At 44.9% G+C, this 24,146-nt stretch overlaps 1 protein-coding gene across 2 annotated transcripts in view; it reads right to left on the bottom strand.

Moving 5' to 3' along the window:
• Nucleotides 1-24,146, bottom strand: part of LOC126473353 (sodium-coupled monocarboxylate transporter 2-like) — a 240,428-nt gene that overhangs the window by 147,545 nt on the left and 68,737 nt on the right. For both annotated transcript variants that reach the window (XM_050100352.1, XM_050100353.1), the window contains exon 2: nucleotides 8,950-9,174. In XM_050100352.1, coding sequence (XP_049956309.1) covers nucleotides 8,950-9,170 — 221 coding nt within the window. In that variant the 5' untranslated portion in view covers nucleotides 9,171-9,174. The remainder of the gene's footprint in view (nucleotides 1-8,949; nucleotides 9,175-24,146) is intronic.

Here is a 24,146-nt window from a genome sequence, read left to right as displayed (position 1 = left end):
GAATGCAAGTTAGTCTGTAATGGCGGGACACGCTAAAGACGCACGCTTTGTAAATAACGAGCCTTCTGTAGCAATCTGTCAACAAATGGGTAGCGGTGGAACAACAAGCAAAGCACAGTAGATCCACACACCCGCATTCTAACTAGGTAGCCACTTGGCCCCAACTGGAAAATTAGACGCCATAAAGGTCGTAAAACGAACCGTAAGGAGAGTTATAAATTATCGTGATGTTGGCTGCCACCGAGAATCGTCGTAAGGGCCGAGTCAGATCGTGAGTTCCACATCTTCATGCACTGATGAGTCACAACATTTGGTCCACCTACTTAATGGCGTTTTGGTTCATCATTGGATCGCGATACAGCAGTGATTCTACGTGTCATGGATTCTACAAGCTCTTGGCAGAGTTCCGGGGTTATTTGGCACCAGACATGTCTGCACGTCATGGAGCTTCCATAAATTACAGGCCGGTGATGTGTAGGTGCGGATCTGATGTCAGGTAGCGTCCCAGATCTGTTCCATTCGGTTCAGATCAGCTGAATTTGATGGCCAAACATCACCGTCAGCTCACTACCATCCTCTTCACATCTGTGTAGCACGATTCTGGCCTTGTGATATGAACAGTTATCCTGTTGAAAAATGCCATCACCATCGGGATCACCTCAAGCCTGAAGAGTTACAGGCGGTGTACAATAATGTTCACGTAGTGCACGGTTATGCTGGTGCCTTCGATTACTACCACAGCTCCTATAGAAGCCCATGTGAGAGTCCCCCGTAGCACAATACTGACCCCAACTGTCTGCACCTGTGGCGTGATGCATGTATCGAGCAGCCCTTCAACTGGATGACGGCGTATCCGAACACGACCGTGAATCAAGAAACGTGATTCGTACTACCAGGTGACACGTTTGTATTGATCCAAAATCCAATATCGATGATTCTGTGCCCTTTGCAATCGTAATTAACCAGTACTGTACTCTGTCGCCAGATATCTGTCACAGATCGTCGCCTATCCTGCATTACGGAGTGGGCCATTCTCCGACAACCATGTTCTGTGATGAGACACGGACATCAGACGCTTTGTCACGCCTACTGCTGGGTCCTGGAGCCTCGTTCCATAGATACTCACGACCGTGGCAAATGATCATGTGACCAGCTTTTTCGTTTCAGAGACATTCATTCCCAGGCGCAGGGCCATAGCGGTCTATCGTTTGTCAAAGTCGCTTATTGTTTTTGTTGTGGATTTCAGTCGGAAGACTGGTCTGATGCAGCTCTCCATGCTACTCTGACCTGTGTAACCTTCATCATCTCCAAATCCTTCTGAATCTGCTTACTGTATTCATCTTTTGGTCTTTCCTGCAATTTTCACTACCCAGATTTCCCTCCAGTATTAAATTAGTGATTCGTTGAAAACTCAGGATGGTGCTGTCATCCTATTCCTTCTTCTAGTCAGGTTGTGCAACTAATTTTTCTCCCCAGTACATTATGTCCTCATTAGATACATAATCTATCCATCTCATTTTCAGTATACTTCTGTAGCACCACATTTCAAAAGCTGCTATTCTCTTCTCGTCTAAACTGTTTATCTTCCATATTTCTTTTCCATACATGGCTACATCACAGACAAATACCTCCAGAAAAGATTTCGTAATACTTAACTCTATCTTCAAAGTTAACAAACCTCTCTTCAGAAAATCTTTTCTTGCCATTGCCAGTCTACATTTATTAATATCCTCTCTAGTTCGGCCATCATCAGTTATTTTGTTGCCCAAACAACAAAACTCATCTACTATTTTAAGTTTCTCGTTTCCTAATCTAATTCTCTCAGCGTCACCTGATTTAATTCGTTCCATTATCCTCGTTTTGCGTTTATTGATGTTCATCTTATATGCTCTTTTCAAGACACTGTCCATTCCGTTCAACTGCTCTTCCGTGTCTTTTGCTCTCTCTGACGGAAGTACAATGTCATCAACAAACCTCAAAGTTTTTATTTGTTCTGCCTGAACTTTAATTCCTACTTCAAATTTTCTTTTGTTTCCTTTACTGCTTGCTCATTTTACAGATTGAATAACATCGACGGTAGGCTACAAACGCTATAAAGTTAGGATTCCCTTTCCTTAATCTGTCTTCTAAGAAAAATCATAGGGTTAGTATTCCTCCCGTGTTCCTAGATTTCTCCGGAATCCAAACAGATCTTTCCCGAGGTCGACTTCTACCAGCTTTTCCTTTCTTCTGCAAACAATTCGTGTTAGTATGTTGCAACCATACCTTGTTAAACAGATACTTTGGTAATGTTCGCACCTGTCGGCAACTGCTTTCTTTAGAATTGGAATTATTACATTCTTCTTGAAGTCTGTCTCATACATCAGACATACCAGATGACGAGTTTTGTCATGGCTGTCTCTTCCAAGGTTTTCAGTTATTATGACGGAATGTCGTCTTTTTATACCGGGGCCTTGTTTTAGACTGAGGTGTTTCAGTGCTCTGTCAAATTTTTCTCGCAGTACCATATCTCCCATCTCATCTTCATCTACGCAACGGCCACTTACGTCAGTCGATTTCCCCGTTTGAGGCCCATTCGTCGCTGGGATGATTCCCTATGCGTGCGACGAATTTTCATTGAGCTGTACGGAATTCTTCAGATATTTTAGAAGAACACAATATGTTTACGTTTCTCATCCGATTCCCAGTTTATTTCTATTGTGTATATCATCTCCGGTTGTCTTCTTGTCCCTTTAATTTGTCTATAGTCAGTAGCTTCTACCTATGCAACTAGCGCCTGAATTTTCGTGTTGTGCGACGCCCCGTATTCTCATATAAGTTACTGGCACGCCTGTCTGAAACAGTTCCCTAGACGTGGCACCATTTCATGCAGTTAGCCTGTCACAAAGGACCTTGGTACGTTCAGAGTCACTCACAGTGAGCGGTGCTTCCAGCTCGCAGGTGACTACCGAGATGCAGCCGAAAGGTGGATCCACCAGCGTTATGTGCTCGGAAATATTTTATCAGGGGGATCCGCCCATATATATTCCAGGGTAATTGTTGGGGTATGCATAATACTTCATGGATAATGTTTAGTATTGATCCACCGCCAACATTATCTGAGATTTCGCCCAGATGATGGATCCACCAGCGTTACGTATTCGGAAATATTTATTGAGGCGTATCCACCGCATATACTCCAGGGTAACGGTTGGTGTGGGTACATCTATACAATAATTCACGGATAACGTTTATTGTGGATCCAGCCTGTGTGTGATCCGAGGTATAATCCTAAAGGTGTTGTTGTTGTGGTCTTCAGTCCTGAGACTGGTTTGATGCAGCTCTCCATGCTACTCTATCCCGTGCAAGCTTCTTCATCTCCCAGTACCTACTGCAACCTACATCCTTCTGAATCTGCTTAGTGTATTGATCTCTTGGTCTCCCTCTACGATTTTCACCCTCCACGCTGCCCTCCAATGCTAAATTTGTGATCCCTTGATGCCTCAAAACATATCCTACCAACCGATCCCTTCTTCTAGTCAAGTTGTGCCACAAACTTCTCTTCTCCGCAATCCTATTCAATACCTCCTCATTAGTTACGTGATCTACCCACCTTATCTTCAGCATTCTTCTGTAGCACCACATTTCGAAAGCTTCTATTCTCTTCTTGTCCAAACTGATTATCGTCCATGTTTCACTTCCATACATGGCTACACTCCATACAAATACTTTCAGAAACGACTTCCTGACGATTAAATCTATACTCGATGTTAGCAAATTTCTCTTCTTCAGTAACGATTTCCTTGCCATTGCCAGTCTACATTTTATATCCTCTCTACATCGACCATCATCCGTTATTGTACTCCCTAAATAGCAAAACTCCTTTACTACTTTAAGTGTCTCATTACCTAATCTAATCCCCTCAGCATCACCCGATTTAATTTGACTACATTCCATTATCCTCGTTTTGCTTTTGTTGATGTTCATCTTATATCCTCCTTTCAAGACACTGTCCATTCCGTTCAACTGCTCTTCCAAGTCCTTTGCTGTCTCTGACAGAATTACAATGTCATCGGCGAACCTCAAAGTTTTTACTTCTTCTCCATGAATTTTAATACCTACTCCGAATTTTTCTTTTGTTTCCTTTACTGCTTGCTCAATATACAGATTGAATAACATCGGGGAGAGGCTACAGCCCTGTCTCACTCCCTTCCCAACCACTGCTTCCCTTTCATGCCCCTCGACTCTTATAACTGCCATCTGGTTTCTGTACAAATTGTAAATAGCCTTTCGCTCCCTGTATTTTACCCCTGCCACCTTCAGAATTTGAAAGAGAGTATTCCAGTTAACGTTGTCAAAAGCTTTCTCTAAGTCTACAAATGCTAGAAACGTAGGTTTGCCTTTTCTTAATCTTTCTTCTAAGATAAGTTGTAAGGTTAGTATTGCCTCACGTGTTCCAACATTTCTACGGAATCCAAACTGATCTTCCCCGAGGTCCGCTTCTACCAGTTTTTCCATTCGTCTGTAAAGAATTCGCGTTAGTATTTTGCAGCTGTGACTTATTAAAATGATAGTTCGGTAATTTTCACATCTGTCAACACCTGCTTTCTTTGGGATTGGAATTATTATATTCTTCTTGAAGTCTGTGGGTATTTCGCCTGTCTCATACATCTTGCTCACCAGATGGTAGAGTTTTGTCATGACTGGCTCTCCCAAGGCCATCAGTAAGCCTAAAGGTAAATCCTTTTATTTTAGGTTCGGTGTTGCAAGAACCACCGCCGTCACGCCGCCGACGACGATGATAGCTCAGGTGTCAGTGGAGTGAGGGAGAGAGATTGCGGGAGGCCCCTGATTGGCATCTAAGACACAAAATGGCGTGACTGTGATCTGATAAGTGTGTGTGTATGTTTACAGCAGAATAACATCAACATCCTACCTCCCTGCAGTAATCCATTTACGTGCGTGTCTGTTTTTGCAATTGTTTGCAGAGACTATGACCATGTTAAGGTCTATGTATCGGAGTTGGACGGTGTAAACAGAAACAGAAAGACACATCTGGTAAGAAAGAAGTGGATATACATATGGACAAATATAGAATCTACGGAAAAGCTTCACAAGAGCAGTAAAATTCTGTTGCAGTATTTTCCTGCTGGATATCTGTATTTATACTTAAGAATGTAGTGGAAATGCGTCAGTTCACAGGATGACTGGTTCGGGATTTTACCTGTCGTGCTGCATGTATGGGTCTGTGTTCGAACTCGTATCCATAGACAAATTCAAATGGTTCAAATGGCTCTCAGCAGTATGGGACTTAACATCTGCGCTCATCAGTCCCCTAGAACGTAGAACTACTTAAACCTAACTAACCTAAGGACATCACCCACATCCATGCCCGAGGCAGCATTCGAACCTGCAGCCGTAGCGGTCTCGCGGTTCCGGACTGAAGCGCCTAGAACCGCTCGTCCACCACGGCCGGCTATCCATGACATATTGGTGGCCATTGTAAAGTTTTGTCACCTGTACTGGAGAAAAGCTAAGTTGGTATCTGGGGTTCTTGTAGTGGTGCTGAGAGTTGTGATGATGCATGTTGTCATTCTGGAAACAGTTTATTGCAGTTTGGATGTATATTGACAGATATTTTGATGCGGTTTGGGAACGTTTTGATACAATGTCAACCTCCCAGATATTCAAGACTGAGAAAAGCTGCACTCAGTTTTAATTATTCATCTGTAAACTATGTGGGGATTCGTAACACCTACTGCAACAAAGACGGTGTAAGTATTACACAGAAGCACTATATTAAAGCAGGCGCAACATATTCCCCCCCCCCCCTCCCCCACCGAGGACAGTGTTCTCTGCCATACCATCGAATTCAGATACTACCGAATAGGAGCTGGTTATCGCAAACAATGTTTTTCCAACAAGTATTGGGCAAAAGGAACCAATATATTGAACAGCCTTACACTGAAAGACTTTAAACCATTCCCTATTAAGGAAATGACTCCTCTAAGTACAGTTAATGTGTTATGTGTACGAATGTCCCTGACGTCTCGAATGTTCTGGCGCCACTTTAGACAGGGGTTTAGTGTAGTAGTGGAGCAGAGCTGGATCTACCTCAATGAACCGCTTTTATTTTATTTTTATGTCGACTGTTCTATATTTAAACGAGCAATGCCATGACATTGCTGTGACACAGCACTATGCTGCTATGCTGCACTCTGTGCACCATGCCAGACACTTTGGTAAACAATTAGGCTGGGTTGAACAGATAGTCCTCTATGTGTGATGCATGATTGTTCCTCCCAGCAGCCCATGACAGGGGTAGCAAGGCAGCGTGTGGTTTGATCACTCTACATAGAAAGCGTCAGCCACCAGTCTTAAACACACTCCAGTTTTGTAAGAGCAATTTTCTGTTGAAAAATGACACCAAAACACACGAAGTCGCAAGGTGTCCATGACTACCATCGTGCCATCAGAGTTCCCTCCATCACTACCAGCCGTGACCTGAAGTCATACCCGATAGCTCACCACACCACGAGGCCAGGAGTAACACCATTGGAAGAATGGGATCTCTCCCCAGGTCGCTGTCACACTCGTCGACGATGTTCATCCCGGCTAGCGAAGAGGGGCAATTCATCGATGAACACAATGTGACATCACGAAACCAGTAGTCCATGCTCACCCAGTCATGACACCACTCAAAATGCAGTCATTTCTTTTGTGGTGTTACCGGCAGCCTACGCCTAGTTGGGTCAGTAATACCTTAGTCTGGTTGCTGCCAGTCCCCAACCAATGGTACATTATGACACAAAACGTTGCAGGGAGTCCACTACTTGTTGTAGGATGGCAGGTGCAGATGTGAAGGGATTAGGATGTAATGCTTCAAAATACAGTGATTCTCACTCGTGGTGGTCGATCGGAGACTTGACGATGTTGCCTTTCCTCGTGTTCCCATGCAGTCCAACATCGGTCTATTGTCATATCCGAATGCTCCAAAAAACTGGATACTGCACGATTTGTCTAGCTGCCCAAATGGAGACTCACAATGTTGCCTCTTTCATACTCAGTCAGGTGCCGCTAGCGCTGTCTCAGATGAGTGTGCAGCATATCCGTGTCCATCAGTGATCACTCAACATCTGATGCCGTTCACGCCATTTATACAGGGTGTTACAAAAAAGTACGGCCAAACTTTCAGGAAACATTCCTCACACACAAAGAAAGAAAATATGTTATGTGGACATGTGTCCGGAAACGCTTACTTTCCATGTTAGAGCTCATTTTATTACTTCTCTTCCAATCACATTAATCATAGAATGGAAACACACAGCAACAGAACGTACCAGCGTGACCTCAAACACTTTGTTACAGGAAATGTTCAAAATGTCCTCCGTTAGCGAGGATACATGCATCCACCCTCCCTCGCATGGAATCCCTGATGCGCTGATGCAGCCCTGGAGAATGGCGTATTGTATCACAGCCGTCCACAATACGAGCACGAAGAGTCTCTACATTTGGTACCGGGGTTGCGTAGACAAGAGCTTTCAAATGCCCCCATAAATGAAAGTCACGAGGGTTGAGGTCAGGAGAGCGTGGAGGCCATGGAATTGGTCCGCCTCTACCAATCCATCGATCACCGAATCTGTTGTTGAGAAGCGTACGAACACTTCGACTGAAATGTGCTGGAGCTCCATCGTGCATGAACCACATGTTGTGTCGTACTTGTAAAAGCACATGTTCTGGCAGCACAGGTAGAGTATCCCGTATGAAATATGATAACGTGCTCCATTGAGCGTAGGTGGAAGCACATGGGGCCCAATCCAGACATCACCAACAATGCCTGCCCAAACGTTCACAGAAAATCTGTGTTGGTGACATGATTGCACAATTGCGTGCGGATTCTCGTCAGCCCACACATGTTGATTGTGAAAATTTACAATTTGATCACGTTGGAATGAAGCCTCATCCGTAAAGAGAACATTTGCGCTGAAATGAGGATTGACACATTGTTGGATGAACCATTCGCAGAAGTGTACCCGTGGAGGCCAATCAGCTGCTGATAGTGCCTGCACACGCTGTACATGGTACGGAAACAACTGGTTCTCCCGTAGCACTCTCCATACAGTGACGTGGTCAACGTTACCTCGTACAGCAGCAACTTCTCTGACGCTGACATTAGGGTTATCGTCAACTGCACGAAGAATTGCCTCGTCCATTGCAGGTGTCCTCGTCGTTCTAGGTCTTCCCCAGTCGCGAGTCATAAGCTGGAATGTTCCGTGCTCCCTAAGACGCCGATCAATTGCTTCGAACGTCTTCCTGTCGGGACACCTTCGTTCTGGAAATCTGTCTCGATACAAACGTACCGCGCCACGGCTATTGCCCCGTGCTAATCCATACATCAAATGGGCATCTGCCAACTCCGCATTTGTAAACATTGCACTGACTGCAAAACCACGTTCGTGATGAACACTAACCTGTTGATGCTACGTACTGATGTGCTTGATGCTAGTACTGTAGAGCAATGAGTCGCATGTGAACACAAGCACCGAAGTCAACATTACCTTCCTTCAATTGGGCCAACTGGCGGTCAATCGTGGAAGTACAGTATATACTGACGAAACTAAAATGAGCTCTAACATGGAAATTAACCGTTTCCGGACACATGTCCACATAACATCTTTTCTTTATTTGTGTGTGAGGAATGTTTCCTGAAAGTCTGGCCGTACCTTTTTGTAACACCCTGTATACCCTACCCGGCTTGGTAACAACACGAACGACAGTAATACACTCTGATAACCATTCTACCCGTCACAGAGAATTGCATCTCTAATAACTTACATACCTGCTGATGATGTATATGCATACGATGTTGCATTCACATCAGACTATGTTTACTGGGTGTTTCACTTCAAGCAGTGTATATACTATCAGACAACTACATTGAGAAAACCTCAAAAGTTCATATCGACATACCTTGCTATAAGCGACATCGATATGGGGAAGATCCCCATAGTGCGGCCGCCCATGAGGTAGCCATCACGCGTGTTCTGGCGTTTGGGGTCGAAGAAGGCGAAGTAGACGCCGATGAGCGCGGAAATGACGAGCGTGAGCGCGAACAGCAGGTAGTCCACCCAGCCGAACTCTGCTGCCACGCCCTCCGGACGCGTCAAGTTGGCAGAAAACGCCGGGAACATGGCTCTGTAACCAAAAGACATTACATAGTTAGGAAACATTTGCCAGAAAACGTACTCTTCCCAGCAAAGTGTAGGACCAATCCAATTAGATTGTCAGGCATGTTCCCGAACTACATTAGCATATGCGACAAAAAAATTAGTCAGCTCCATAAGACGTTAAGCTAACATCGTATGACAACATCGCTAGGTCTGATCATGCCCTCAATTTGGAGATTCTTCAATGCCACATCCAGCTGAAGCAGTTCTGATGATAAGGTTACCAAATTGCAGGTATCACTTGACGTGCGATAGGAGGCCTGAGTGTTTGTCAAACGTATTCCTGCAGCCCTTTGAACATGGCTACTTGTTATCTTTGAAGACTACAGTCTTCATAGTACAGTCGTCATGAAGATGTAGGAGAAAGGGCAAATTTGGTCACCGAGGATGTTGAAAAAAACATCCTGCTTCATACTTACATAAAAAAAAAGACAAACACTATCTGAACAGGCCTAAGACACAACGGTACTGACCAGCCGCCCTGTCATCCTCAGACCTTAGGCACTACCGTATGTGTATACGGAGAAGCATATAGTCAGCACACCACTCTTCCGGCCGTTGTCAGTTTTCGTAACCGGTGCCGCTACTTCTCAATCAAGTAGCTCATCAATTGGCCTCACAAGGACTGAGTGACCCTACTTTCCAACAGCGCTCGGAAGACCCAGACGGTGACCCACCAAGTGCAAGCCAAGCCCGAGAGTAACTTCGGTGACCCGACGGGAACCAGTGTAACCACTGTGGCAAGGCCATTGGCATTTCATACTTACAAGCATGTCTGAAAGAAGAGACAGTGTTGACGATCCACAGACGTACGGGATGCTTCGAAATCTATTCGCTGAATGCGAATTCCTTGATACCAGCTGTTTTAGGTGTAGATCCACTATACGAAAATTTGTGAGGGACTCCAAGTAGCCGGCCGGTGTAGCCGAGCTGTTCTAGGAGCTTCAGTCTGGAGCCGCGCGACCGCTACGGTCGCAGGTTCGAATCCTGCCTCGGGCATGGACGTGTGTGATGTCCTTAGGTTAGTTAGGTTTAAGTAGTTCTAAGTTTAGGGGACTGATGACCTCAGATGTTAAGTCCCATAGTGCTCAGAGCCATTTGAACCATTTTTTTGACTCCAAGTAATGTTGCGAGCGTTAGGTGATGACTTCAGGGGACTACTGTATAAGTATGTACACAGTGTGACATACACTGACAGAAAAAGAAATCGCCACACCAAGAAGCAGTTGTGCGATATAAACGAAAGTTGGTAGGTATGTTTCTACATTTGAAAGATAGTGTCTATTCCTGTTTCGCGCCAGTCGCATAATAGTGGCGCTAGTAGCGCCACTATGAGGATTCAAATTTGGTTTGCTTTAAATACACGCTGTAACTGTCATGAGCCTTAGTTACTTTTGAGAGTGGACTTGATGAGTTGATGTTAGTCAAGAATGCCTTTAAAGCAACACAGACGCCATGTCAACACCTCACAGTTTGAATGGGGTCGTGTAACAGGGCTGCAAGAAGCTGCATTTTCCTTCTGCGATATTGCAGAAACACTTGGCAGGAACTGGGCACTGGATATGATTACTGACAGCTGTGGTCACGAAAATCTACGGTCGGAAGAAGATTGGGCTCCGGACGGTCACGTGACACTAACTAGAGGGAAGACCATCGTGTTTGACATGGGGCTCTGGTGCATCCTATTGCATCTGCAGCAGCAGTTTGAGCAGCAGTTGGCACCACAACGACGCAACGAACAGTTACAAATCTGTTACTTGAAGGACGGCTCCGAGCATCCCACTCACCACAAACAACCGCCATTTGTGATTCCAGTGGTGTCAGGCGAGAGCTCATTAGAGGGCAGGGTGGAGGACTATCGCGTTTTCTAACGAAAGCTAGTTACGGCCGAGTGTTGGTTGCAAGGCGGCCACTTGAGGGCCCACAACCAACCTGTTTGCTTCCTAAACACACTGGACCTACACCTCGAGATATGGTCTGGAGTGCGATTAGGTATGGCAGCAGGAGCAGTCTCGTAGTTATCTCACCCTATTGCAAATTTGTGTGTCAGTCTGATGATTCGACCTGTTGTGCTGCCATTTTTTCATGAACAGCATTCCAGAGGTATTTTCCAACAGGATAACGCTCGCGCATATACCGCTGTTGCAACCCAACATGCTCTGCAGACCGTACGTGTTGCCTTGACCTGCTCGTTCACCACATCGACGGCAACTCCAGCGTTAGCTACAAGCTGCATTAACCGTCTCTGTATTGACCGACCAAGTGCAACACGCATGGAACTCTACCCCACAAACTGACATCTGGCACTTGTACAACAAAATGCATGCACGTATGCGTGGTTGCATTCAACATTCTGGCGGTTACACCGGTTATTAATGTACCAGCATTTCACATTTGCAACGACTTATCTCGCGCTTACATTAATGTGTGATCTAGCAATGTTAATCGTTTACATATGTTACCTAGACAAACGTATTCCCGAGATTTCATTACCTCCTCATTCATTATCTTTAGGTGTTGCGATCTTTTCCGTCAGTGTATGAGAGAGTGGGTCGGTCTAGGGAGCGTGCACGGATACCCGAAGTGGTCAAAGCGATCGCTCGTGGCAAGTGGGAAATCCAGGCCCGGGATCCGGTCCGGCACAAATTTTCGCATGTCACTGCTGGGTAATACACTGAAGCGCCAAAGAAACAGAGATAAGTAAACAGAATATGGGGCAGCGGTGGCAAACGCCTGTATAAGACAATAAGTGTCTGTCTGGAGCAGTTGTTAGATCGGTTACTACTGCTACAATGGCAGGTTATCAACATTTAAGTGGTGTTATAGTCGGCGCCGGCCAGTGTGGCCGAGCGGTTCTAGGCGCTTCAGTCTGAAACCACGCGACCGCTACGGTCGCAGGTTCGAATCCTGCCTCGGGCATGGATGTATGTGATGTCCTTAGGTTAGTTAGGTTTAAGTAGTTCTGAGTTCTAGAAGACTGATGACCTCAGATGTTAACTCCCATAGTGCTCAGAGCCATTTGAACCATTTTTTGTTATTGTCGGCGCACGAGCGATGGGACACAGCATCTCCAAGGTAGCGATGAAGTGGGGATTTTCCCGTATGACAATTTCACGAGTGTGTGTGTGTGTGTGTGTGTGTGTGTGTGTGTGTGTGTGTGTGTGTGTGTTTGTGTCTGTGTGAATTCCTAAGGGACTAAACTGCTGAGGTCATCGGTCCCTAGACTTACACTCTACTTAAACTAGCTTAAACTAACTTATGCTAAGAACAACACACACACCCATGCCCGAGGGAGGACTCAAACCTCCGGCGGGAGGGGCCTCGCATTCCGTGACATGGTGCCTCAAACCGCGCGGCCACACCGCGCGGCTTTCACGAGTGTACCGTGAATATCACGAATCCGGTAAAACATTAAATCTCCGACATCGCTGCCGCAGGTAAAAGATCCTACAAGAACGGGACCAACGACTACGTTTAACGTGACAGAATGCAGTCCTTCCGCAAACTGCTGCAGATTTCTGTGCTGGGCCTTCAACAATGCGAACCATTCAACGAAACATCATCGATACGGGCTTTCTGGGCCGAAGGCCCACTCGTGTACTCTTGATGACTGCACAACACAAAGCTTTATGCCTCGCCTGGGCCTGCCAACACCGACATTGGACTGTTGATGTCTCGAAACATGCTGGCTGATCGGACGAGTCCGGTTCAGATGCATTCCGACGGAATTGGGCAATTCCAGCAGGACAATACGACACCCAAACGTCCATAATTATTACAGAGTGGCTCCAGAAACACTCTTCTGAGTTTAAACACCTCCGCTGGCCACCAAACTCCGCTGACATGAACATTACTGAGCACGTCTCGGATGCCTTGCGACATGCTGTTCAGCAGAGATCCCCACCCCCTTGTACTGTTACGGATTTATGGACAGCCGTGCAGAATTCATGGTGTCAATTCCCTCCAGCACTATTTCACACATCAGTCGAGTCCATGACACGTCGTATTGTGGCACTTCTGCATGCTCGAGGGGGCCCTACACGATATTAGGCAGGTGTATCCATTTCTTTGGATCTTCAGTGTATATAATACATTTGAAAAACAACACTAAATGAACTTCTGTGTAGATCTGTAACTAATACAGCTGATGTCAAGGAAATAGCATTCAGACAATTAATTTCGAATTCTGCTTCATGTTCACACCGGCCGGTGTGGCCGAGCGGTTCTGGACGCTTCAGTCTGGAACCGCGCGACCGCTACGGTCGCAGGTTCGAATCCTGCCTCGGGTATGGATGTGTGTGATGTCCTTAGTTAGGTTTAAGTAGTTCTAAGTTCTAGGGGACTGATGACCTCAACTGTTAAGTCCCATAGTGCTCAGAGCCATTTGAACCATTTTTTTTCCATGTTCACGACAACCTGAATGAGTGGGCCGAATTAATCGTACGAAAAATACTTAAAACATCAGAGAACCATCAACGGTCTGAACTGCAGACCTTGCACGCTGTGGATTATTCTCCACTTTTTGCCGGCGGTGTATTCGCAATCTTGAAGCAATTGAAAAGAGAAAAAATTGCGAATGTTTGGACTACGGTCGCCAGTCAGCTCCCGTCCAGTTGCTGTGTTTTTTGGTCCATTGAAGACTTGGAGCTTTATGTGCTACTGTCGGCAATAGCTTACTGCGAGGAACCGGACTCCAAATGCACATTGGCCCAGTTTCATTCGCAGTGTACACTCGGAAATTGATTGACATAACCTTGTATTCACTTCCTTCCTTCCTTTCCTGGATCCCGTATACGGCCAGCGCTGGATTAGGACTGGTGTGGTACGTCTCCAACTCCCGCAGAGGACCAACCATACTTTCATATAGACTATTATTACGATGGCATCACCACTCCGAAAGGCATTTTAACAATCACATACGACCGCTAGGTCGACGAAAGATCTCTGCCCAAAGACTGTTGCACAGGTCACACCAATATTCAAGAAAGGTAGTAGGAGTGATCCACTAAATTACAGGCCTATATCATTAACGTCGACATGCAGCAGGATTTTGGAACAAATATTGTGTTCGAACATTATGAGGTACCTCGAAGAGAACGGTCCATTGACACACAGTCGGTAACACGGATGTAGAAAACATCGTTCTTTTGAAACACAACTAGCTCTTTACGCACACGAATTGTTGACTGCTGTTGACAAGGGATTTCAAATTGATCCCATACTTCTAGATTTCCAAAAGCCTTTGACACTGGGCCACACAAGAGGCTTGTGGTGAAATTGCGTGCATATGGAATATCGTCTCAGTTATGTGACTGGATTCGTGATTTCCTGTCAGAGAGGTACAGTTCGGAGTAATTGACGGAAAGTCATCGAGTAAAACAGAAGTGATTTATGGCGTTCCCCAAGGCATTGTTATACGTCCTCTACTGTTCCGAATCTCTGTAAGCGACTTAGGAGACAATCTGAACAGCCGTCTTAGGTTCTTTCCAGATGGTGCAGTCGTTTATCGTCTATTAAATTCATCAGAAGATCAAAACGATTTAGAAAGGATAGCTGAATCGCGCGAAAATTCGCAATTGACACTAAATAACGGAAAGTGTGAGGTGAGGCACATGAGTGCTAAAAGGAATCCGTTAAACACACACAATAAATCAGTCAAATCTAAAGTCGGTAAATTCAACTAAATACCTAGGAATTACTATTACGAACAACTTAAATTGGAAAGAACACACAGAAAATGTTATGGAGAAGGCAAACCAAAGACTGCGTTTTATTGACAGAATACAAAAAATGTAACAGATCTACTAAAGGGACTACGTACACTACACTTGGCCGTTCTCTTTAGGAGTACTGTTGCGTGATCTGGGATCCTTACCAGATAAGATTAACAGAGTACACCGAGAAAGTTGAAAAAAGAACAGCACGTTTTGTATAATCGCGAAGTAGAAGAGATATTGTCACGGACTTTATACAGGATTTAGGATGGACACCATTAAAACAAAGGCGTTTTTCGTTGCGGCGGAATCTTCTCACGAAATTTCGGTCACCAACTTTCTCCTCCAAATGGTAAAATATTTTATTGACGCCTATCTGTATAGGGTGAACCGATTATCATAATAAAATAAGGGGAACCAGAACTCTCACGGAAAGATATAGGCGTTCGTTTTTTCCGCGTGTTGTCGGGAGTGATATAATAATAGAGAATTATTGTGAAGGTGGTTCGATGAACCCTCTGCCAGGCACTTAAGTGTGATTTGCAGAGTATCCGTAAGGTGGTTCGATGAACCCTCTGCCAGGCACTTAAGTGTGATTTGCAGAGTATCCGTGTTACTGCCAGCGCGTTGATCGCATGGTCAAATGGGACACAGTTTTTCAAAGTGTTGGCATATCATATATCTGAAACGGAATATGGGGACTAGTCCGGCATTTACGAAGTTAGATATGCAAAAGCTCCTAAAAACCATATCCAGGCTGGCTGGCACAGCGCAAAGCGGATATTACAAGGGAGCAGCGCGCATCCCCGTGTGCCGGAAATCGGGCGCCTAACGCACATGGCAATCTGGACTGACAGAGCAGCAATTTCTGTCGTGTTTAAAACGATAGTCATTGGTAGTATGTGACAACGGTCTCCTGCCCCTGTCAGTAAGGATCTTACTGCTACCTTTGCTCTTACACCGTGTCACGTGGATCTGGGTAACTCTAGGTTATTAGCTGACCACAATGTGAGGCGCTGTATCACGCCTACCTTCTATGTAAGAAAGTAAAACGCTAATACCACAGTAAATTCAGAGATATATCGGTCGATTAAAATATTTGTAAATAAATCTGGCGAAGTATCTCTCACAATATGTAAGGTGTCAGGCAAATCCAACACCTTCCATGAAAACCCTGACATGACAGCAAATCTGGCAATATGTCACATAGCTCCAAATAAATCCTGACATTAAATTAACCAAAGTAATACGATCAACGAGTGAACAAATGGAATACCACAGACTAACACAAGAACGCCTAAATGCATGTCACATCTTCACACCGTGAAACAGACGCAGTTCCGAGGGGAGAAACGAGAACAGAAGCCGAGAGCAGAGCCGTGTAGGCTAGGAGGCCCTACGATAAGAGCGGGACAATGAGACACCCACATCGCCCGCCGACCGCCAGGAAGTCCATCCCCCAGTCCATGTTAAAAGATAGAGCCCTCCAGAAGAAGACGGCGAGCTGTGTGTGGAGCTGCGCCGCCCGCCGCCCCTGATGCTGCTTAACCACCGACAGGGTAATGAACGAACGCGATGCCGCATAAGAGCGCATAAGGCTTCACTCAGAACTGCAGAAGTCTCATCTGTTACACCCCCTTTTTACGTAATACTAGTGTCGATCGTCAGTTAAACTTCGTGGTATTCACATTTGCTACTTGAAGTTAAAATCTGAAACACGATGATTTTTCTGTTATATAATTATTGAAAAGCCACATCAGCCACTGTAGTTTTCGACAAGTTAAATAAGTAATTAAAGATAATTGAGGGTCACTGTAGACCATATTTGATAGTTTTCTCTTTTATGAAACTTAATTTAAACCTAGATTATACATGTGATATGGCATAGGTCATCCTTCGATCCATTATAGAACTTGGAAACCCATTCAGGGAATATTCGTTCACATTTTTGTTGAACGCAGTTGGTTTTTATCATCCTGTATTAAAATATTTCCTTTTATCAATAGTACAATTTATAACCAATGTTTTGTGCGTAGAATAAAAATTCCAATTCTAAACTTAACTGATTTTTCGACGTTATTTTACCAGCTAACTAAAAATAGGAAAGCCTTGAACCCCTTCCACTAAATTTAGTTAGTATTAAGATCCTTTTACAGGGAGTGCAGTGGAGCTGACGCTGAAATCATTAAGTATTTGATTATATCATCGCTAGTCTCACTGAACTCTTCTGAACTCTACATGTCATGTGTGGTCTGGCGTCTCCTTACCAGCAACAGGTCAAAGGTTCAAACTAGTCAATTCCCTAAAAAACACGCTCAGAGCGTCGTTGCGCGAAAGTGGTAGGGAGACACGACTTACAACAAACAGACACCACGAAGGATGTTAGAAATATCACCGCATCTTCAGTAGCGAGTCAGGTGTAGTGAGGATTATTCCTTCGTACATCGAAGCTGTTTGGTTCAGGCTGTAAGGATATTTTCGTGATGGTAATACCAGTTTCTAGGGACGATGGGAACAGGGAAATGTTTCATTTTAATACAGGAAACACTGTTCTGGAAACGACCATGTCAAAAATTGCGAAGCCAAACATGTTGTAGGAAAGTTCTTCCAGTGCAATACGGGACTCAATAAGATTATTTATTGTGTAGATATTTTATAGATAAAATACCGCCTAAGGTGCTTCCACTATCTGTTACGTCCATTGAATACCCTCAAGTGACAAGTGCCTGTTGCCTTGTGGCATTCTCTGTTACACATGAAAACCATTTCAATTGCATGTGGTTTTTATGCCATGTCTCGTGATAGAATCAGGTTACGTGCTATGAAATATCATCTCATCCGAGCGACTTGACGCGTAATTTCCTATTACAAAAGCGGCGCGTGGTAGCCGCGCGGTCTGGGTTGTCTTGTCACGGTCCGCGCGACTTCTCCCGTCGGAGATTCGAGTCCTCCCTCGGGCATGTGTGTGTGTGTGTGTGTGTGTGTGTGTGTGTGTGTGTGTGTGTGTGTCATCTTTAGCGTAAATTAGTTTAATTTGGATTAAGTAGTGTGTAAGCTTAGGGACCGATGACCGCTGTAGTTTGGTCCCATAAGATCTAACCACAAATTTCGAGTTCGTTATTAGAAAGGACAGAGTTCGTACGAGGCTATATCTGGGGTTTCTCAAAGAAGCGTGATAGGCCGTCTGCTGTTCTTAATCTATGTAAACGACGTAAAAGAGAATTTGAGCAGCCGTCTCAGACTGTTTGCAGATGATGCTGTCGTTTACCGTGTAGTAAGTCATCGGAAGACCGATAGCAATTACAAAAGGATTTACATAAGATATGCATATGTCGAGGAAGTGACAACTGGTCCCAAAGAACAAAAAGTGTGAAGTCATGCATACAACTAATAAAACGAAAACTTTGCACGACGAATAATACGACTTTAAAGGTTGTTAGTTCGACTAAATATTCAGGGATTACAATTACAAACAACTTAAACTGGAACCGTCACATAGAAAATATTGGGGGGAAGACGAAGAAGACTCCACGTTTATTGTCGGAATACTTAGAAGGTGCAATAAAGTTATTAAAGACCCTGTCTACGCTACCCTTGTCCCATGCCACTGCCGAGCACTTGGAAGTGAAACGCAGAGTAGTTCAAATGGTTCTGAGCACTATGGGACTCAACTGCTGAGGTCATTAGTCCCCTAGAACTGAGAACTAGTTAAACCTAACTAACCTAAGGACATCACAAACATCCATGCGCGAGGTAGGATTCGAACCTGCGACCGTAGCGGTCTTGCGGTTCCAGACTGCAGCGCCTTTAACCGCACGGCTACTTCGGCCGGCCTGCAGAGTAGTGATATGGTGTATCTGTATAAGACACAGTCAAATGAAAACGAAACAGGCTATGCAACGAGCATGGCGCGGACGTTGGCAACGCAGATGTGTGTGTGTATGTGTTTGTGTGTGTGTGTGTGTGTGTGTGTGTGTGTGTGTGTGTGTGTGTGTTGGGAATCAGGAAGGAACAGAGCGAACGTTCACTGCTGAGCCATTTGTTAGACGTATTCGGCGTAAGTTCTGCGACTCGTATGAGCGTCAGACTACATTATGGGGGCCGGGGAAGAGGAAACAGCGAGGTGAAGTGAGACTGTTGACTGTGGCAGGAGTGTCAAGAAGTGAAATTGATGCCTGAATGTCCGCTGTGTTTGGCGAGCACAATGTGTCACGTACGTGTGTATTTGCGCGGAATAAACGATTTCGAGAAGGTCATTGACAGATAGCAGTCGGCCAGCACGGACTCATTAACCCTTCTATCACTGTTGCAGTGAACGCTGCCGTCAGAAATGACCGACGACGAACGGTGCAAGACATTCAGCTCATGTTGGGAATCAGTCACAGTACTGTTAACGCCGTAATGACAGAGCATCTGAAGTTACGAAAAATCTGTGCAGTGCGTTCCCCACAGCCTGACGGAGGAGCGAAAGTTCAACAGACTGTCGACATCACTGAAGCAGCTATAGCGATACGACAAAGACGATTATCGTTTCTGTCCCGAAGTGTCACGGGAGATGAAACTTGGTGTCACCATTTCGGGCCGGAGAGCAAGCATCAGAGCCAGTAATGGAAGTACGTGGATTCACCCCCACCGGAAAAAATTCGAAGCCGTGCACTCCAGGTCCGGGAAGGTCACGATCATCTTTTCCTTTGACTGCAAGGGCCCGCTGCTCATTGACTTTCTGGAGCAAGGCACCTCAGTTAACACAGAATGGTATGTGAACACTTTGCGGAAACTGAAGCGCGCCATCAAGTCTAACGCCCAGGAATGTTGATGGACGGCATCATTCTGTTGGAGGATAACGCCCGTCCACATGTTCCCAAGGTTGTTTAGAACACGCTGCAGAAGTTTCGCTGGGAAGGCCTTACACGTTCCGCTTACAGTTCCGATCGCTCCCCATCCAATTCCATTTTTTTGGAGCCCTGAAGAAAGACATTCGTGGCCGTCGATTTGCTTCAGATGAAGAGGTGCACACCTGAGTACAATCATGGTTCCGTAGGCAACCGCAAACATGTTTCCCTGAAGCCGCTGACCGTCTTGTCTCACTGTGGGATAAATTTATTATCAGCCATTGCAATTACTTTGAAATAATAAACAGTTTATTTACTTTTTTCGATCTGCCTCCTTTGCATTTGACTGTCCCTTATACACTGCTCAAAAGCGTGAGGGAAATATGAATTTGGGAGTCTGCCTTACTCCATTGAGCAATAATTGAGGACCAGGTATGTTACCAAATTATACCTTTATCTTTCAAAACTTAAGTACACAACAAAATAACAGTACATCCTCGACTGTTTACATAAAAAGAACTGAAATGTCCGACAGGCGTCCAAAACAAAATGAAAAAACTCTTTCATCTCGTCATCCTGAGTGCTTCTCATTGGACTTGAAAGCTCCACTACCATGTATCAATCACCTGCCTGACACCTACGTTGCACGATCCGTGTACACTATGTGATCAAAAGTATCCGGACACGCCGAAAAACATACATTTTTCATATTAGGTGCATTGTGCTGCCACCTACTGCCAGGTACTCCACATCAGCGACCTCAGTAGTCATTAGACATCGTGGGAGAGCAGAATGAGGCGCTCCACGGAACTCGCGGACTTCGAATGTGGTCAGATAAGTGGGTGTCATATGTGTCATAAGTCCGTACGCGAGATTTCCACACTCCTAAACATCCCTAGGTCCTCTGTTTCCGATGTGATAGTGAAGTGGAAACGTGAAGATTCAACAGAAAGCAACCAAAAGAGCGTCAGAGAGAATCCCAGAGTGCCCCAGAAAACCCAGAGAGCATCCCAGAGTGCCCCAGAGAGCATCCCAGAATGCCCCAGAGAGCTAAACCACTAAGAAGAATCGCTTCTCGGCTTTTGGCAAGATCAATGTGTAGTAGTATTTAATAAATAAGAACCAGACGTCCGCCCCTGGTAGCTGGCGATTGCATCTTTCGACACGATCGAGCATCTGTTCGTAATGCACGGCCTGTGGGGGAGCGATTACGCGACAATAACATCCCGGTAATGGACTGGCCTGCACAGAGTCCTACAGAACACCTTTGGGATGTTTTGGAACGCCGACTTCGTGCCAGGCCTCACCGACGGACATCGATACCACTCCTCAGTACAGCACTCTGTGAAGAATGGGCTGCCATTCCCCAAGAAATCTTCCAGCACTTCATCGAACGTATGCTTGCGAGAGTGGAAGCTTTCATCAACGCTAAGGGTGTGCCAACACCATACTGAATTCCAGCATTGCCGATGGAGGGCGCCACGAACTTGTAAGTCATTTTCAGCCAGGTATCCGGATACTTTTGATCACATTGTGTAAATCTTTGAAGGTCACCCTGCGGTATTTGTTCCCATTCTCCCATCAAATCCCATGGCAGTTCTTGGAGTGTCTGTGATGGAACACGAAGGCCACAAACACGTCTGTCAAACACGTCCCACGTGCGTGATGGGGTTTATGTTGGGATTGAGTGTCGGGCATCAACTTATTTCAATGCCCACGCCTCTGCTGATGTCCACGACATAGGCCCTGGCACTAGAAAGAATTCAGGGAGCCAGCAGATCATCCAACATGATCTTTTGGATATACTGCCTGTCGGTAAGGCGTTGACGGCAAGACCTGTATGGCTGTCAACACTGAATCCTCCCCACAACATCGCAGAACCTTGGAAATCTGTCGATTTTCTGGACAACCTTTGGCAGCAACCGCTCACCACGGGTCTCCTCAAACGAACATGGCCATCGCCTTGCGTCAGAGGATGTCTGGGCTCGTCTGTGAATAACGCGTTTCGTCAGTGACTAAGCTGCCAGTTGGCGTGGGAAGGGGCAGAACTGCGGGCGAGCTGCAAGATGTTGATGTCTCAAGTGACGAACAGGACGTATGGGTCGTAAGTTCAAATGGCTCTAAGCACTATGGGACTTAACATTGAGGTCATCAGTCCCCTAGACTTAGAACTACTAAAACCTAACTAACCTAAGGACATCACACACATGCGTGCCCGAGGCAGGATTCGAGCCTGCGACCGTAGCAGCAGCGCGGTTCCGGACTGAAGCGCCCCGAACCGCTCGGCCGCAGCGGCCAGCCTGGGTCGTAAGGTCCTTTCTCGTAACCAGCCTCATCGAACACAGCGGCTCCAGCGGCCCTTCTGAGGTCCTCTTGCATTGTTCTGGTGGTATCCGCACGACACTGCAATGCAGAGATGGCCATTTATCGGTCTTCACGTGGGGTTTTAATGCTTCGGCAAACTTCTCCAACTCGCCTTGTGTACTGACATGTCTCCCTGTGGAGTGTCTACGACCTATGGATGACAGATGGAGAGACATTGGCATTTGCAGCAACACGACGAAAGTCCATCCTTCTTGAATCAAGCAGAGTGCCCTTGCAACTTGCACTGCATTAATATCTCGCACTCAATATGTTTGGTTCAATACAACGTCCACGTGTGATAACTTCCATCTATGTACTATAAAGGCACATTTGCATGCCGAGCGTGAGTTTCCGCGGAAACGCGAAATATTAATTAAATAAATAATCAGTGACAAATAAATAAAGCCTATGGCACACAACTGCAGCGCTGTGTCGCTGATAAAACAAAAGCACAATTACGTTACTCTTATGTTTGATTAAGAAAGGAGAGAGAGCTCTGGTTGAAGTGGTGCGAGAAGCACGTATTTTATTTTATTGTCTGGCACACCGCCATATTTCATGTTATAGAAGAATACTGCGAGTTGCAACCACACTAGGCACTCGATTCTGTAAAGAATTTATATTTATAAAAGTAAGTAGGATTATGAACTGTAGGCTTATTCATTGAATATATCTGATTTAACTAACTGTGTAATTTTTTTATGTTTAGTAGACAATCACCTCTGTACGACGTATTGGCATGGCTGGCAAATTATTGTAATATTGAGATTTAGATTATGAGTCCGCACCTACCGCAGCAGTCTTTGGAAACGATTTAATTACGAAGTCCGATTATTCAGTTTTATTTCACGGTCAACTACGAGTAACATTGCCTTTACGAAAAAGCCATTGTCAAGCGTCTGATAACGAATAATTAAACGTCCACGTTCCAGATAAACAAATATTAATTACAATTGCAATCACAATCACCATCATACAGATAGAATAATTAACATATTTAAAATAACATTTTTTATTTATTTTATATTGGCGACTGCGTGTCGGACTTGTTATTTTGTCATTTGTTACATTGTTCTCTTTGTTTCATGTAAAAAATCAACTTTCTGGACCTGGACGTCAATGTATGAGAGATAACAAAATCTGAAGATATTTTCCAATTCTGAAATTTTGCGGGAAGACGCAATGAAACTTCCAGCAAAATAAGGTAAGACGCAGCATCTTTGCATTGGTAGGCTTGACCAGACGTATAATTCAGTGTATTAGCTTTTCAGTAAATTCTGTAGTGTTTCTTTTCTGCATAACAGTTTCAGTGATAAATTTCATTCTCAGTACTTTTCCCTAAACAATAACGTATGCAACAATACCAATACACGAGTGTACAATATGGCCGACTTCTGTACGATATCATGTAACATGGCCAGCAGCCATTACTAATAATCTCAAATTCAGTTTATATTTTTAAATTAACAGACAGCCATTGTTGCTACGAGCGATTCATGCTCAACTACATTTTATTTTAAAATCAGTGTCAAAAATTTTCTTGAAACATATATCACGTGTGGCATGGTAATAACTAGAAAACAATACGCAAAAATGGAACAGCAAGGACGTACTATTCAGACGCAATCCGACTCGGACGTGAGACAAGTGTTAGAAAATGACTTTACGACAGCAACCGGTAGTGACGATTCATCAAACATTGACGCAAGTGTTGACGAAAATTTTGACGATAGGCCGTCCACTACAAAAATTTCAAAATCTCAATCAGAGCCCATGTTAATGCATGACGTCACGTCTAATGACGCGGCGGGGGCAGAGACCTTGCAAACGGTAAACATTGCCGACATGTTACAAATGCTAATGAAACAAAACGCCGAAAACATGGCAACCTTAAAGGCACAATTAGAGACACAAAATGAACAGTTAAAAACACAAAATGACGAAATCAAATCTGATCTCATAGCAATCAAGATAGGTAATGACACTTTATGTAAGCGTGTGGAACTTATAGACGCCACACTGACCAAACA

The sequence above is a fragment of the Schistocerca serialis genome, chromosome 4 (genome assembly GCF_023864345.2).
Source record: "Schistocerca serialis cubense isolate TAMUIC-IGC-003099 chromosome 4, iqSchSeri2.2, whole genome shotgun sequence".
Taxonomy (NCBI): domain Eukaryota; kingdom Metazoa; phylum Arthropoda; class Insecta; order Orthoptera; family Acrididae; genus Schistocerca; species Schistocerca serialis.
The sequence above is the reverse complement of the archived record's forward strand: the minus strand, read 5'-3'. Positions and strand labels throughout refer to the sequence as shown.